Here is an 18,597-nt window from a genome sequence, read left to right on the forward strand (position 1 = left end):
AGGATTTTCACATTGCCTGGAAAGGACCCATCTGCACTGTCTTTGATGATGTGGACAATTGAATAAATTGGGGAAGGGCACAATGTATGGAACATCAACCTACAGACACACAGTATACTAGGCTAGCACGTGTAGGCTACATCAGAATTGAATATTGAACTGGACAGTAATGATTTAGATTTAGTATGCTGTCGATGGAATATTTGCAATTTATAAAGGGGGTTCTCTACTTTGATAATAATATATATTGGTTTCTGATGAATAAGAGTAGAATCACCACCGTTGACACTGGATTTAATTGCGCAAGCACTACTGAGCTCATGGAAGCTAGGCTACTCGATGTGATTCATTCTCTGCACGTTCTCTGATCCGTGTGACGCTGACGGTGGTCATTCTCTGCACGGTCTCATCTTTGTGATACTGAGAGTTCTCTATCAAATGCACATAAAACATCCATCAATCACATTCCACAACAAGATTACGTGGTTTTAAGCCACATATTTGTTAAAAACTGGTTACAACTGCACAAAGGCTCAGAGATTACATAGGTTATGTAATAACAAGCTAATAGTGTACTGTGAAAAACAGTCAGTTCTCGCGATGGGTGTATCTTCCATCTTGCCACGTTCGAGCGCTGACGTAAAACGGTTATGTCTAGATGGGATACAGCTTTTGTCAAATGAATGTCAAAAATATATTTTTTGCATTTTAGCTAACCCTAACCTTAACATAAGTATCCTAAACTGCTACGTTAATTCTACTAACATGCTGCGTAAGTTCTTCTAAAAAATTGCCGCACACTAGGAGCTCAGATGCAATCATTTAATAACCTAACGTTTCGACAGACAAGCTGTCTTCTTCAGCGTAGTTCTCATAACCTACGAAAAGTCAATTTTGACAAAAGCTGTATCCCTTATAGTTACAACCACATTAAAGGGGGGATAAACAAGGCGGTTCTAGCCTGCGGGGGTATCCCAATGACTGTATCCATACGATTGAATAAGACGACCACCTCTGAAAGCGAATTGGACGAGATTTTCCTTTTCTCCGCCCACCTTGTCTTCGTGAAGCTCGCACTGGCTGAGGGCGCATTCACTAAACAGTGGACGGGGTTGCTATGGGCTTCGGGTTATGAGGGCAGAGATTTGATTTCTATTGGGCCACCTTTAGTGCAAGAAATTGAGAGTGAAGCTCGTTAATTTTGAATTAGCACATTTCTACTTGAATTCAAGCAACTTCGAATAGCCATGGCCCCGAAGAAAAACGCACGAGGACACAAAATGAAAGGTTCGTAATTTTAGTAGTGGCAGTGGTGCATAGAACCAACCTTCACTTAGCTGCAGAATGGCTTTAAAAGTTAATCGGGGGGCAATATTGACATTTTCATTTAAGCATTGCAAGTTAGCCTACAACAATACGATACAACAAATACAATAAATAATACGAAGCCTATAAAACTGGACAGTAGGTAGCATAACGTCAACAAGATACCAACAACGTAAGCCAGCAATTGTGCCCCTTTTTACGGAACCATCAACTGTACAGTAAATTGTTTCGAGTTATAGTAAACAACACGAACAGTGTCTCTTTATATCCAGATTTCAGACGCTTTCCCTATCTTACTATACATTATACATACTATTCATAACAGGGCATTTGTTCGATTTGAAAAATGTTCGTGCAATTCGTCAGGTTGCAAAGAATAGTTTGCACGACCATAGCCCGTGCATTTTAGATTGGCTATGGTATCTGTATCATCTTGTGCTCACGTATGACAGTATGTGTCATTTTACGCAGCGAGACCAATTACAATATCAACCTCGTAGACTTAATCGGAAACGGCATCAGTTGCGTGTATTGTCCCCCCCCCCCATTTACTTTTTCTTAATTTCTCCCAAGTGCTCACGTGTCAATAGTGGGAGAACGTGGGAGGGGTTACACGTGGCTTATATCGTCACTGTTGCGAACCAGGACCCATATGGCCATATGGATCCATTTGAAATTATATGGACACCCCTTTTTCTCATCGCAGGACCGCTCCCCAAGTTATCAAGATGATGAATTATATTGTCATGGGCTAAGCTCCCTGCTTTAAACTTTCTAAACTATTGGTTTCAGAGCAGACTGCAAGGGGGTGCTTGTACAAGTCATGCTAAATATTGGGCCCCTTTTCAAAAACTCCAGTGTCATTGTGACACGTGTCCTAGAAAAGTTTACCCGAAATGGTATTGTATTTAAAAAAATAAATATATTTAACCTTTATTTAACCAGGCAAGTCAGTTGTTTTTCGTAGACTTCTAGTTCTTGTAGCCTTATATAACCTTAGAATGTGTTGCACAAAGGTAAGTAGATTGTGGCAATCTTCTGTTACTATCAGGGTTTCAGTGCCCCTCATTTTTAGGCTACTTCCATAACTATTTTTTTTTATTCATCTGATATAGAACGCAGCATTTATACCATGTTTTGTTACACTTTCAATAAGATGATAATCATCAGGCCACTATCATGCAAATGGATCATATCGGTGTGAATATTATGGTTCCTGCCATAAGGGTAAGCAATTGCAAACTTTTTATCAACTTCTAGTGGTTGCAAATGAGTTGAAGGTACACACTTTGCATGTTATGCATGATCAAACGGTGGTTGTATTAATAAAAAGTCCTTTGGAACATTATGTACTGTTCTTATCGGAGCGTTTCACAACTCAAGGCTCCTCCCCTTACATGTATGTTGACGTTGTACAGGGGCATATTCATTAGGTGAACTGTTCAGTTGCTGATAGAAATGTAATTTGTAGAACTGACACTATTCACTATTCAACAAGACAGACGCATCTGTGATACATTTCTGTTAGTTAACATGGGCTGTGTTGCACCCCCCCTGAACAGGCCTCATACTCACTTCCCAACATCTGATGACTATCAACTGCGTGCCTATAGCTCCCGAGTGGCGCAGTGGTCTAACAGGCTGACTACACCTCTCGTGTCGAGTGCGCGAGCATTGCAAAATAAAATTTGAAATCTATATTATTAATTAATTGCACCCACACTGCTCGCACGCACCAACGAGCGTCTGCGTTGCCAAGGGCTAAAATAGAAGTCAGTTCTATTTCTGACGCAGATTGCGCTGCAAGTCCTGCCTCTCCCATCTCCTCATTGGTTTATAGAAGCAGGTACCCACGGGCCATCTCCTCATTGGTTATACCCACGTGGCTGACTGAAAGACAAACGAGGTCAGTGACGGTAATGCACCTAATTTATGAAAGTTGCCAATCGCAATATAAAGTCAAGAGAAGAAAAGGCCTGGAAGGAGGAGAGATGACTAGAAACGATTCGGTTGACCGTTTTATGTGTGAATTAATTGGTGGAGTAGAGGACCTTGTGCATTTCAGGTAAAATAACAACTCAAATGTTTATATCCCAGGACAAATTAGCTAGCAACAGCAAGCTAGCTAAATAGGACAAATTAGCTAGCAAGTGCAAGCTAGCTAGCTAAATTGCCATAAATGTTTAATGCTTTTCGACCTGTCCCCAAATTAATATAATTGAACCTGCTTGCCGTGATCGCATTTGGTGTGGGGGGACAAAATACATTTATGCGCGATGGCGCACGATGGGGCACGATGGGGCATGCGCGCAGCCGGGATTGGGTTGCGTGTAAGGCACTGCATCTCAGTGCTAGAGGCATCACTACAGACACCCTGGTTCGAATCCAGGCTGTATCACAACCGGCTGTTATTGGGAGTCCCTTAGGGTGGCGCACAAATGGCCCAGCGTCATCCGGGTTTAGCGGGTGTAGGCTGTCATTGTAAATAAGAATTAGTTCTTGACTGACTTGTCTAACTAAATCAAGTTTACATTTCAAAAATAATTTAAAGCTATAGGGACTTATTGATGCCTCAACGTGAAAGCTATTTCCTAGTTTCCCTTTCAACATGCTGCATTTATGTAATAATACAGAAAAAGTATGTGGAAGTCAGTTACTATACTGTATGACCAAAATATAAAAACAGCTGTTCCTTTTGAATCTGCATCCTTTCAACATATTGTTTGTTCAGAGGTTGGATTGTCATTGATATTCTACACAGTGTTTCTATTGACATGCCATATTTTATTATGTCTTGTCATATTATTATTTTATAAACAATGAATTTGCTCCTCCAGCCTCTTCTCTCAGCCTGATGGTTTAATTGGACGAAGGCCACAGAACTGGTAAAGGCAACAACTGACATGTGACCTTGTGTGTTTTCTTTGCAGTGTATCTCCCACCCCCCAAACTAAATACTATTCTTAGTTAGGGAATAATCTTGCATGTGTGGTGTGAGCTTGTTTGTAGGGGATGTTGTTTTGCTTGCCTGTTCTGCTTTGGATTTTGCACCGAGCTGTACAAGAGCTGTAGGACTGAAAATGTTGTATAACTGATGAATGAGGGTTGTGAACATTTCACACATTCTTGTCAGGTATGCTGAAGTTTTTTTTGTTTGGTCTCACTGATCCTTGAGTTAATTTTACTGCTATTGAATTGATGGCACCGAAGTATCAGTATTTGAATAAGTCAATTTGCCCGCTTTATTACTAGAGTCCTTTGTACAGTATGTGGTCCTGCTGCGTCTCAGAGACCGGACTCTGTTTGTTCAGTTTGCACTATGGTTCTGAATGTCTTTGTTCTACAGACGTTAAAGGACACAAGCATGCCTTTATGGAGAGACAGTAAGGTGGTTTTGAAATGATTTAGGCTAATTGCTTTTAAATTGTGTCCGGTCGCTACATCAGCGAAAAAGCTTCATTTTAGATTTCAACTGAGCATCATAGTTAATTTCCTGATGCTCCCACATAGTCCATAGAATGCTGTTATGTTACTGGTAATGTGAGCAGTATCTCTAAAGGTCACTTTGGTTATGAATGGAGGCTGGTGTGTTGGCCCTATGTGCTTGAAGGAAGTATTTAGCAGCATCAAATCAAATGTTATCTGTCACGTGCGCCGAATACAACAGGTGTAGATCTTACAGTAAAATCTGACTTACAAGCCCTTAACCAACAATGTCGTTTTAAGAAAAATAAGTGTTAAGTTCAAACAAATAAATAGATAAGTTCAAAATAACCAATAGTTAAAGAGCACCAGTAAAAAAAACAGTAACGAGGCTATATACAGGGGGTACCGGTACAGGGTCAATGTGCAGGGGCACCGGTTAGTCGAGGTATTTGAGGAGGGGGACGTGTAGCCATTTGATTAGTTTACCCTGTATCTTTCCTGTATCTGGTCTGGGAGTCTCTTCCACTCCCCTTTCTGTGGACTTGGTAACTTGTGACTGGCCATTTTAGCCAAACCATGACAGTGTATGAAGTAACCAGGTGGTATTAGTTGGGAAACCAAACAGATCATGATTAAATCAAACTGGCCTTGTGTGAGAGCCAGGGGGTGGGGGAGTCGAGGACGGTGGTAACATTATCTTGTCAATGTGACCACATGCACCAACTTAAGTCCCTAAAATCGAGGTGTGTGTGTGTGTGTGTGTGTGTGTGTGTGTGTGTGTGTGTGTGTGTGTGTGTGTGTGTGTGTGTGTGTGTGTGTGTGTGTGTGTGTGTGTGTGTGTGTGTGTGTGCGTGTGTGTGTGTGAGTGTGAGAGAGAGAGAGAGAGAGAGAGCATGTGTTTGAAAGAGAAGGGGACTGTGTCAAAGCAGACATTCCACAGGATCCTTATGCAAGCTCAAACAGAACAACATACCCACAAATGACACCAGCAGAGAAAGAGAACAGAGAGAGCGAGTTTCTTACAACTAACTACACAATTAAAAAGGAAGTAACAGTATTCAGTTGGTAGTCTGTCTGTGGCCAGAAACAGGTCTGGCCAGTGTGAGTGAGGGGGTATGTCTCTCCAGAGAGAGTCGGTAGGGAAGGTTGTAGTAAACGCTTCGGCAGCAAAAATTGGATTGATACAGAGATTAGCATGGCCCCTCTGAAAGGATGACATGCAAAATCTGTAAACGCCTGCACAAATGGCTTAGGGGCTTTAAAACGTAGGTCTGCTAGATTAGGGCTGCAACCTTTTCAGGACTGTCAGTACCCATGTTCCAACGGGGAATGCAAACAGTTTAGACAGTTTGTTGGCATTTATTTTTAGGCTCACTTGGTAGGCTATTTTCATTCTCTTGTAGTCTTGTGAAGGCTAAGTGTTTGAAAATGTGAGCGAGTAGCAAATACCTTATACAAAACAGATGCAAATAGTTTTATTATTGAAAACGGATAGTAAAATGTTTCCTTTTACTTTTATTTAACTAGGCAAGTCAGTTAAGAACAAATTCTTATTTACAATGACGACCTACCCCGGATGACGTTGAGCGCTGCCCTATGGGACTCCTGATCACGGCCGGTTGTGTTACAGCCAACTTATCATCTGCCAATATCCTGTTATTTCTGTATTCTGTATCAGCTAAAAAATATGTGTATCACTTATACAGTACGCAGGCTTTTAGCATATCCCCTTTTACACTAGGGCTGGGCGATTTTTATCGAATCAATTTGAATTGGTGTTTTTACACAATATTCCAAATGCCTTGTTTAGCAAGAATAACATTTTTCTTTCTGTTTTTTTTATGAGCGATTGTCTTGATTGTTCTCATGTTTTCTTTTTGGTCTCGTCTCCTTCGTCCTTCTGTGCTGTGTGCACCTTCCCATTTACACCAGAGATCTGTATGTAATGAGGTGATGCTAGGGCAGGGCGGTATACCGTTTTTTATGATATACAGTGTGTTTGGAAAGTATTCAGACCCCTTGACTTTTTCCCACATTTTGTTACGTTTTGTTACGTAACAAAATGTGGGAAAAAGTCAAGGGGTCTGAATACTTTCCAAACACACTGTATATCATAAAAAACGGTATACCGCCCTGCCCTAGCATCACCTCATTACATACAGATCTCTGGTGTAAATGGGAAGGTGTAACAAAATGGGAAGGTGCACTTATTTTAAAATGGATGAAATAGTTCTTTCCCCTCATCAATCTACACACAATATCCCATAATGACAAAGTAAAAATCCAAACCGGTCCGTGCATCTATACTGGTTGGTAGGTAGGTAGGTATTTATTTATTTATTGGAGGTCGGCCGATTAATCGGAATTGCCGATTAATTAGGGCCAAATTCAAGTTTTCGTAACAATAAGAAATCAGTGTTTTTGGGCGTCGTTTTAAACAAATAAAAATTATTTTTTTATACCTTTATTTAACTAGGCAAGTCAGTTAAGAACACATTCTTATTTTCAATGACGGCCTAGAAACGGTGGGTTAACTGCCTTGTTCAGGGGCAGAACGACAGATTTTCACCTTGAAAGCTCGGGGGATCCAATCTTGCAACGTTACAGTTAACTAGTCCAACGCAATAACTACATGCCTCTCTCTCGTTGCACTTCACAAGGAAGCGCTTGTTATGCGAATGCAGTAAGCCAAGGTAAGTTGCTAGCTAGCATTAAACGTATCTTATAAAAACAATCAATCATAATCACTAGTTAACTACACATGGTTGATGATATTACTAGAGATTATCTAGCGTGTCCTGCGTTGCATATAATCTGACTGAGCATTCAAGCATACAAGTATCTAAGTATCTGACTGAGCGGTTTTAGGCAGAAGCAGGCGCGTAAACATTCATTCAAACAGCACTTTCGTGCGTTTTGCCAGCAGCTCTTCGTTGTGCGTCAAGCATTGCGCTGTTTATGACTTCAAGCCTATCAACTCCCGAGATGAGGCTGGTGTAAACAAAGTGAAATGGCTAGCTAGTTAGCGTGCGCTAATAGCGTTTCAAACGCCACTCGCTCTGAGCCTTCTAGTAGTTGGTAACGCTGCTTCGATGTTGGCTGTTGCCATTGTGTTGCTGGTTCGAGCCCAGGGAGGAGCGAGGAGAGGGAAGCTATACTGTTACACTGGCAGTACTAAAGTGCCTATAAGAAAATCTAATAGTCAAAGGTTAATGAAATACAAATGGTATAGAGGGAAATAGTCCTATAATTCCTATAATAACTACAACCTAAAACTTCTGAGCAAGGAACTTAAACATTAGCTTTCTTACATAGCACATATTGCACTTTTACTTTCTTCCCCAACACTTTGTTTTTGCATTATTTAAACCAAATTGAACATGTTTCATTATTTATTTGAGGCTAAATTGATTTTATTGATGTATTATATTAAGTTAAAATAAGTGTTCATTCAGTATTGTTGTAATTGTCATTATTACAAGTACATTTTTAAAAATCTGCAGATGAATTGGTATCTGCGTTTTTGGTCCTCCAATAATCGGTATCGGCGTTGAAAAATCATAATCGGTTGACCTCTAGTATGTATGTGTGTATGTATGTATGTATGTATGTATGTATGTATGTATGGTTGAAAGAATTTCAAGAGTGTGCGAAGCTGTCATCAATGCAAAGGGTGGCTATTTGAAGAATCTCTAATATAAACACTTTTTTGGTTACTACATGATTCCATATGTGTTATTTCATAGTTTTGATGTCTTCACTATTATTCTACAATATAGAAAATAGTAAAAATAAAGAAAAATACTTGAATCAGTAGGTGTTCTAAAACTTTTGACCGGTTGTATGTATGTATGTATGTATATACGTATGTACGTACGTACGTACAGTGGGGCAAAAAGGTATTTAGTCAGCCACCAATTGTGCAAGTTTTCCCACTTAAAAAGATGAGAGGCCTGTAATGTTCATCATAGGTACACTTCAACTATGACAGACAAAATTAGAAAAAAAATCCTGAAAATCACATTGTAGGATTTTTAATGAATTTATTTGCAAATTATGGTGGAAAATAAGTATTTGGTCACCTACAAACAAGCAAGATTTCTGGCTCTCACAGACCTGTAACTTCTTCTTTAAGAGGCTCCTCTGTCCTCCACTCGTTACCTGTATTCAAAAGTGACCAAAACATCAGCCAGGAAGCATAGGAACTGAGAAGTGGTCTGTGGTCACCACCTGCAGAACCACTCCTTTATTGGGGGTGTCTTGCTAATTGCCTATAATTTCGACCTGTTGTCTATTCCATTGGCACAACAGCATGTGACATTTATTGTCAATCAGTGTTGCTTCCTAAGTGGACAGTTTGATTTCACAGAAGTGTGATTGACTTGGAGTTACATTGTGTTGTTTAAGCGTTCCCTTTATTTTTTTGAGCAGTGTATATATAGTATGTATGTATGTATGTATGTATGTACACATAAACACACAAGTAATGGATATTAGACCTGGAGAAATTTGTCCTTTGGTCTGGAGTACAAATTGGAGATTTCTGGTTCCAACCGCCGTGTCTTTGTGATATGCGGTGTGGGTTAACGGATGATCTCTGCATGTGCATTTCCCACCGTAAAGCATGGAGTAGGAGGTGTGATGCGTGTGTGTGTTTTGCTTGTGACATTGTCAGTGATTTATTTAGAATTCAAGGCACACTTAGTTAGCATGGCTACCACAGCATTCTGCAGTGATACGCCGTCCCATCTGGTTTGGGCTTAGTGGGATATCATTGTTTCCCAACAGGACAACGACCCAACACACCTCCAGGCCGTGTAAGGGCTATTCGACCAAGAAGGAAAATGACAGAATGCTGCATGAGATGACCTGGCCTCCACAATCCCCCAACCTCAACCAAATTGAGATGGTTTGGGATGAGTTGGGCAGCAGAGTGAAGGAAAAGCAGCCAACAAGTGCTCAGCATATGTGGGAACTCCTTCAAGACTGTTGGAAAAGCATTCCAGTTTAAGCTGGTTGAGAGAATGCCAAGAGTGTGCAAAGCTGTCATCAATGCAAAGGGTTTCTACTTTTATGAATCTCACATAGAAAATATATTTTGATTTGTTTAACACTTTTTTTTTGGTTACTACATGATTCAATATGTGTAGGTGTGTCCAAACTTTTGACTGGTACTATATGAAAAAAGTACAAATAAAAGCTAGGGGCGTGAATCAGAAAACCAGTCTATTTTGTGTGACCAACATTAGCCTCATGCAGCGTGACACATCTCCTTCATATAGAGTTGATCAAGCTGTTGATTGTGGCCTGTGGAATGGTGTCCCACTCCTCTTCAATGGCTGTGCAAAGTTGCTGGATATAGATGGGAACTGGAACACGCTGCCGTACACTTCAGTACAGAGCATCCCAAACATGCTCAATGGGTGACATGTCTAGTGAGTATGCAGGCCATGGAAGAACCGAGACATTTTCCATAGGAAAAATCCCACTCCTCTAACAATAGGGGGAGTCATCCCAAACTCGAGAAGGCCGGTGACACACATAGGTCCAAAATAAGCTGATAAAATGCATTGGGCTTATTTTGGACAGATTTTGATGAGTGAAACCTTGCCTCACCTCTTCCTCTCTGTTTATACACGCACACAGCAAGCCCCCCCCCCCCCCGCCACAACACAATGAGAGGTCACTTCTTCCTCCCCGACAAAAAGTTTTAACTTCCTATTTGCATTTGAGGTTTGGTCCATCAGAATGGGTCATAGGCCACTTGATTTCAACATCTGAACAAAGTGGACAGGCTAGCCTGCTGTTCAAACAGTTGGAGAAGGACAGAACGGTGTGTTCATAACAATTCAACTGTTCTGCCTTATTAACTAGAAAATAGATCGAAGTTGGCTAAACTTAGTGTTCATTTTTCATAATGCCAGCTACAAGAACTAAATGTGCATTATACATGGTGCTGGTTAAAATTGTAACAAAAAGGGCATTTTCATGGACAGATTTGAAAGCCAGATCAGTGATTATTGCAACTATTTTGATAAAGTAATGTAATTATTCGTGGGTCTTGTGTTTGTGGAAGGCTTATTTGGCCTAAATATAATTTCACAAGCCCTGAATTCATTAGATTATTGCTGACTGGGCCTCCCGAGTGGTGCAGCGGTCTACGGCACTGCACCGCTAGTGCTAGAGGTGTTACTACAGACTTGCAGGCTGACCTCGGTCGTCAGTTGAACAGTGTTTCCTCCGACACATTGGTGTGGCTGGTTCCCGGGTTAAGTGGGTGTTAAGTAGCACAGTCTGGCGGGTTTCGGAGGGCGCACGACTCAACCTCCGACTCCCGAGCCCGTTGGGGAGTTTCAGCGATAAGACAAGATCGAAATTGGGGAGAGACTGGGGGGTAAAATAGACCCCAAAAATAAATAATAATAACTAAGATCATTGCTGACTGTTTAAAGTACAGTGTATTTCACCTTTAATTGTACAACAAATCTGACCGGAGTCAGCTTGCAGGGGCTCGGCCCGCCACAAGGAGTCACTAGAGCACGATGAGACAAGGAAATCCGGACGACGCTGGGCCAAATGTGCACCGCCACATGGGTCTCCCGGTCACGGCCGGATGTGACAACAGCCTGGGATCGAACTGCGATGCTGTGTCTTAGACTGCTGCGCCCCTCTGGAGGCTTGGATGAGCAACATTTAACACATTGGCAATAACCCAGCTCCTTCCCCAAAATGCACACGCTTCTTTGCAGCAGATTTGCTTTGTACTCTACCTATGTCAGACAGGTGATGCACGTTTGTGAATAACGTCCCGCAATCCTGAGTGTGCAGAGAAGTTTTGAAATGCCTCTACTCTCTCGGAGAGCCTGCTTAAACCGCCCATGTAGGTCTAATGAGTATCCCCCTGGCAGCCAAGCAAAGTCCCTGAAAGTCTGCCAGGATTTGCATGGGCTGTGGCCTGTAGCCTTTAAATCCCTCCCCCTCAGCCCGCTCCACCACACGGTAGTGTGTGAATGAGTGTCAGCCAGTTCACTTAGTGAAGCTCTCCCCTTCTCTGCCTGTTGCTGTTTTATTGTTACTGGGGTGGGAGGTAATAATGACAGCCATTTTTTTATGACCCTTTGAATCCCTGGGGTTCTGTCCTGAGAGATGCCGGGTAATGTCACATTGGCATGGCGTTAACACCGCCTCTCCATATCAATGCCTGAATGTCTTCTGGTGGACAAGCAGACAGCTCTAAAAATAGCCCTATTGGCCGGTTCAGGTCCCATATCGGGTTCCTGCTGAGTTTGCCTGGAACAAATAGAGGAGGGTAGCTGTTGCAAAGGGGTTTGGGGGAAGGATAAGGGAGATAAGACTCACTGAAGCTTTTCCCATTCGGACGGGTCAGGGACGGTCTGCACGGATGGAAGTGCCGATAGTCAAGCCCACCCCGGTGTTGGAACCCGCGGTGGTTGTCGAACACACAGAAGGTAGATGGAGCGATGTCGTCAGTTAACAGCCTTCTCCGGAATGAGGGTTACTTTTATAGACATTGGTTCGACCCGTGAAATGTTCCTTTTTTGGTGATGGTGGACAAACCGTTGTTATTATGAGGGGTGCACATCTGGGCGTTTGTTATACTCAACTGAGGGATGATGTGGAGCACGACACAGCTCTGTCGATAAGGTCATAGGATTGTGCCTAGTTTTTGGATTGGTTTCGGTGCAGATGTGGGACCACTTTATTAAACTTTTGGAAATAAAATCTCAAACTGTAGTGTGTAGATGAGGTTTGCATGAAAGTGAAGTCGAATGACCAATGGCTGCATTGATTATGACTGATGGCATTTGGAGATTTTTTTTAGGACTATACATATAAAAAAATATAAAGAACTGTCAATGACATAAGCAGGTGCTGTGTGTCTATATATGGTGTCCAGTAAGCGTTTCACTGTTACCCTACACTTGTTGATTACGAAGCATGTGACGAATATCAGTTCATTTGATCTGTATGTGTGAAATGGTTTGACCTAGCTTTGGGTTAGCAGACTCTGCACCTGTTCTTTATTCCACTGCCGTCTCTTCGAATATACTGTTGTTTTTACCCATACAGTGCTCTGTGTCCAGTGTCAACAGAAACCTGAATGATTACTCCACTGCTTTTGTATTTTTGCCTCTCTGGCGACCATACTGAATTCTGAGTTCAGTTACTTGAAAGCTCTAGGCCTATGTTCAGGCCTCTTGAGGTTTGCAATGTGGCATTCTTAGGTTTTCATGCTATAGATAGGCAACATTTTTATCTACTTTTTTTGTTGTTGTTGTAAGTATCAAAAATGTGGTCAGTGGCTCATGAGATTTCTCCATTCTTACCCATTTAACTTCTCATTTTATATCTCTGACTGCAAAACAAAACAAAAAAAGGCTTAAGTCATGAGTATTATCGCAAGATATCTCTTTGCCGTCAGCTTCTTTTAACCACAAAAGCTTTCTGATTTCTGGAACATTTAGGCCTAGGCCTGTATTTTGACCACTTTACACCTCAAATGAAACACATTGCATTTGTGTGTGGCTCATGTATACACATGTCTTTATCCTGTATAGTATTAGTTTCAGGTCTGACTCTCTGACTCATCTCTCTCCCACCCACCATCACAGAAGCCAAAGCCCAGCTGGCCAGTAAGAATGGCAAGAAGCCTGAGGTAGCAGGAGGAAGCTCCTTCTTCACCTGGTTCATGGTTCTTGCCCTCCTGGGCGTCTGGACCTCTGTGGCCGTCGTCTACTTCGACCTGGTCGACTACCAAGGCGTCATCGGTAAGTGACACCTTAAAGGAGCAGTGCAGTGAAAAATGTGATTTTCCTGTGTGTTATTTATATATATATATATATATATATATATATATATATATATATATATACACACACACACACACACACACACACACACACACACACACACACACACACACACACACACACACACACACACACACACACATACTGAGGTTGTAATAATATTGTGAAAATGATAATGCACTATAAGTGTAAGAGCTGTTTGAAAAGACAGCCTGACATGTTTTGGGATATCACCAGGCAGTATAAGTTAATAGACCAATAAATAGTTTGCCCTCCTCTCTGCCAATAATGGCTAGTTTTCAAGTTACATATCCCTACAAATAGGTTCCCCCAATAAGGTCCCTCACTCAGGCCACTCCCAGACAGTCCTAGCAAAAGTCTTGCTTGAGAAATTGCTTTTTGCTAAGAAGCTGTTTTTGTTTCTTTTTGGCCATTTCAATTGAAAGAAATCAAAGTAAGGTACTTAATTGTAACCCAGAACCCATTTGATATTGAGATAAAAACGGCTTCATTGAACCTTTTAACAGGAAACACAAATGCTACAGTACTGTAGCAGGGCTACATTTCCTGCTAGCTACAGCAGTCTGTCACAGTCAGTTGGTAGAACCTTCAGCCTTTGCTACAGTCATGAATGCCATTGAGGAATAACCCAAAGTGATACTGAGTGCTTTGATGCATTTTAACATTGAACTTTCAACTTCTCAACCATGACGTAGTTTTATCTATAGTGCATGTGTGCACTTGCTCAGTGTGTGGATCTGAATATGTCTGTTTACTAACTCATGTTTGGATCTCAAATTGCTAGTTAATAATTTATTAATCTTGCAAATATTTGTATTTCTCCAATGTGAATGTTTTTGTCTGGTCTTAATCTTGCATGCAGCCAATGCAAAGGACTTGCACATTAAGCTCTCTGAGACAATGCAAGGTATGATATTTGCGCCCATGATCATGCCCCCAAATAACCATGAGACTCACCCGCCCTCCAGTCCCAATTGAAATAATCCATTTATTTCCCATACATATCGTCTAATCACTTGCTTTTGACTAAATTCTTATTCCGAGAAAATACAACATTTTTAAGTTGCATTTGTCATAAAAGAGATTTAACCTTTTTTTAATAGTCACACTGTATTTTTTTAATGATGCAAAACTGGCAAAATAATATTTTGAAACATTGCTTCCTTGCTTTTTTATGCTGAGCTAGTCATGTTTATTTAAATAAGACAGTGTGGCTATGTTGTGATAGAGGTTGGAACCGGTTCAGGGAACAGTTAATAACGTTCTTTTACGTTCGGGGCATTTTTTTGGGGTCCCACAAACGCAACAACTCGCATGTGCCAAAGCCCTCACTCTGTCAGTCAAACTTATTCCAGGGTCTGCCTGCCAGCTGAAAATCTTTGCGCGCTCTTGTGTGTGTGTGTGTGTGTGTGTGTGTGTGTGTGCAACTTGCCTCTCCCCCTCCGAAGCTTAGGCTACTGTAACCTGCTGACATTACAAGCGTAGTTCAGAAATTGAGAAGATTTTTCACATTGGATATATTAACTACTACAAGTTGAGACACGTTTTTAATTCTGCACTAACAAGCTCGTTAACTAGATAGCTCTGGTCCAACTCTCAGAAGTTGAAAGACATTCAAAGTTCCTCTGTAGAAGCCGTTCCTCTGTAGGTGTAATTCTGTGGGTCTAATTCCGATATTGCATGTCATAAGATGCCCAGTGCTTCAAGCCAATCCTCCTCCTCCACCCACTCTCGCTCTCTCCCCGCAAAATTTCAGTCCCATCTAGCGCCCTACACTTGATTGTCTATTGCGCATTGTAAACAACTATTGCTACGCAGCCAATAGCACCCAGGCCAAAATGACTAGGCCTATACCGTGCACGCTCCATAGCAAGCGCCTGTATCCACATTGATTGGTGAAGTAATTGAATGTCAGGCTAATGTACATTTTTGTTCGAATTGGTTCAGGACTTTTTTTTTTTTCCGGTAGGAACAGAACAAAAAAAAGGTTGGTTTGTTTCAGAACGAAAAATGTGTAGCTCATCATTAAAACATTTAAATATTGAAATGCTAACATGTTACCATAAGGCTAATCTCTCATTGGCAGATTCTGCGCGTAGGCACATGCTATTCTCGGATCCCGAAATTGAGATCCGAACGGACTTGGATCTGTGAAATTCCCAGCTCACAGGATCCTGTTATTTCTTTTGAAAGTTAGTATCCGAGTCGGATCCGAGGTGGACCAGATCCTACCCAAAATATGTCAGATGAATCGGATCCAAATTGGGTCGGGTCTGTATCGGACCCAAATGGATCCGAAATATAAAAAATGACACATTATTGCTGCGCAAGCCTTGTCAGGCAGTGAACGTTAAAGTTTCACATGCATTTTCTGTTGTCGGCCTATTTAAAATAAGTGAGTTGTGGTCTACACTACAGCTTAGTATTTTGATAAATTACATCCCTAATTTAGAATGTTGACACAAGAAGGGAAGGGGGTGTATGTGTGGAGAAGGCTCACTAGTAGGAACATCTCTCTCCAGAATGTCCTCTGTCTCCCGCTAATTTGTGTGCATTTATTGTTTCATTACGTCAATTGTTTGCTCTTTGTTAATGTTTGTAAAAAAAATTAGCTTGAGCACGTACAGAAGTGCCTGGCCTGTATACCAATTACCCCACTGAAGGCATTCTTTCAAAAAGTATACTCTGCCATAAGACTTTATATGGGCAAATAAAAAGGAAAGTTTTACATCTCCCCAAGTCTGAGGTTGGTTTTAATTGTATCAACTCGCCACCCAAGGCTTTTACTTGAGACATATTGTTAAATGCACTAAAGAGGAACAATGGGTAATTACTGAAGATGCGCATGCTCACCCCCAGAATCTTTTCACATGTATATTTTCAAAGAACATTAACAACTTCATAGTTGTATGGAAGAAGAAGATGAAACAGATTCAACAAGAACAAATATCACTCCCAAAAACACAACCCTATGTAGCAATTCTTGGAAACTGTAAATTACTTGGTAATAGGAAGTAAGTATATTTCCATAACACAATTAAAACGCCATTTTGGACTGGCCAATGTAGATATTTTCAAATACATGCAACTTAAACATTTCGATTTGTAATATTTTGGACATCAGAGCAATCTTGAGGGAACCCTATTTGAGTCAGGAAATGATATTCATATGGTGGGTAAGATGAACAAAACCTTGCAGAAAACATATCCAACTGACAACCTCTTCGGAAAAAAAAAATGAACTATTGGAACCATGACTTAAACATAAATGATATTGGCACAAGATGTAGAGAATGTTGCGAGGGTGGAGACTTCTAACACACATAGAACCAGAAGTTTATCACACAGCTGACCAAATTACACAAGATTTTACTTCTGGGTTAACCAAGATTTGATGTTTTATTACTTTATTATGTAACCAGATTTACCAGAAATGCTAATATGATCATTCAAAACATCACTCATGATAATATTGCTTATTGTAGAAATAAATAGCAATACTTCTGGAAATGAACGGTGATGATTATCCTCATCCAAGAACGATAGCAATTAACATACTGTTTTTGTTATTATAATTTAAATGCTAATATCCCCCATCCTATGCTATTTTCATTGCGTAGGGTATAGTAACCCACCCCCATTTCACCATACATACCCAACCCCCACTGACCCGGGGATAAAGACTAACTCCAATTACTTCACTAGGTCAACTTTCGTCCTATGATGCTGATGGAGATGGTGACTTCGATGTGGAGGATGCTAAAGTACTGCTAGGCAAGTTCATCGATTTGAACTGGATTGTTATTTATTGACGTGTGTTTGTGTGATTACATAACTGATTTGGGTTTTCTTTTGCATGACTGACTGGTTTAACCGATCTCTGCCACAAGATACTATTTTAGTCAATTCTACCAAACTGGACAATGAATCAACAAAGTCTGCATGTGCATGTTGTGAAAAGGGGTTTCGAAGTTTGATTCTTATACTGACTGTTGCGTTTCACTTCCACTGACATAACATCCAGGGCCTATTGCCGCATGCTTTAAGAATGACTCAGTCATAACGAAGACGTCTGTGTTCTCTCATCTCTAAGTCACTTGTTATATGATCTTAAAGTTGCTAATTTCTTTCTAATCAAAAAGGGAAGAACCTACTTCAGGAGTGTTTGGTCCAATGAGTTGGTTCCATGTTCTGGTACTCGGTCTACTCTGCTGCTGTCTGCCATAAAGACTACTGCTCTGCTTTGTCACCCAGACCACTGCCTGTCTGGCACAGCTGTGGTCCCTGCTGCTAGTGATAGATTCTATAGAGTCCCTCTGCATGCCCGCCCGCCCACCCCCCTCTAGGCTATGCTATTGCTATTCTCTCCTCTCTTTAGTCTCCAACCCTGCTTCATGCAATCTTAGACCTGCATAGTTTCCCTCGCTGCCTGACCTCGCTTAAAACTTTCCACCCTTTCCTTTCCTCCCTTTTTCCCCCTGCTCTACCACCTTTTTCTCTTTCTTTTTCTCCCTCCCCATCTCCCTTTCCTTGTTTCCCCCTCTGTTTGCGTAGGCCTGACCAAAGATGGCAGTCAGGAAAGGTCGGACTCCCTCGAGGAGGTCCCGGATATTTTAGTGGAGGATGGCTCCGATTGGTTTCAAGGCTTCTTCACCTTCCTCTATGGCCTCATAAACCCGTTTGAGGATGAGGATGGAGCGGCGGAGGAGGAAAGTGCTGGCACTTCTCAGACTGACGGGGTTCAGGGAAAGAGTTGTGTGATCTTAGGCCTCCATAACCAGTAGCCATATCCCCCGTGGCATGAAGTCCCAAGTGGACTTGTTGCTTCTTTAGACTTGTTTCCCATTGCTTGAGGTGCGTTTGTTGAAAAACACCCCGTAAACATCACCATTCCCTGGAAGAATAATTTGAAGGGTTAAGTCGTGTAGATGTTGACCCCTCAAGTCTTTTTTTGAAGATTTTCGATGGTGGGGCGAAGACTATGCCTTCAGGA

The 18,597-nt window shown here is 41.4% G+C and overlaps 1 protein-coding gene and 1 non-coding gene across 19 annotated transcripts in view; both read left to right on the top strand.

The window, feature by feature from the left end:
* Positions 1–1,001: 1,001 nt before the first annotated feature.
* Positions 1,002–18,597, top strand: part of asph (aspartate beta-hydroxylase) — a 34,536-nt gene continuing 16,940 nt past the window's right edge. For 7 of the 18 annotated variants that reach the window (XM_090182091.1, XM_090182092.1, XM_090182089.1 and 4 more), the window contains exons 1-3: positions 12,129–12,221; positions 13,386–13,541; positions 17,310–17,378. In XM_090182091.1, the coding sequence (XP_090038217.1) occupies positions 12,155–12,221; positions 13,386–13,541; positions 17,310–17,378 (292 nt within the window). In that variant the 5' untranslated portion in view covers positions 12,129–12,154. Of the gene's footprint in view, positions 1,288–4,163; positions 4,212–12,128; positions 12,222–13,385; positions 13,542–17,309; positions 17,379–18,597 lie in introns of those variants that run through there. The other 11 variants (XM_090182097.1, XM_021613089.3, XM_090182103.1 and 8 more) reach the window with 6 other exon arrangements.
* Positions 5,898–6,000, top strand: LOC149982043 (U6 spliceosomal RNA). The gene has a single exon (XR_016482823.1). It is a non-coding gene; the product is annotated as a U6 spliceosomal RNA (small nuclear RNA).

This window comes from Oncorhynchus mykiss, chromosome 8 (genome assembly GCF_057628025.1).
Source record: "Oncorhynchus mykiss isolate SJ-2025 chromosome 8, ASM5762802v1, whole genome shotgun sequence".
NCBI lineage: Eukaryota > Metazoa > Chordata > Actinopteri > Salmoniformes > Salmonidae > Oncorhynchus > Oncorhynchus mykiss.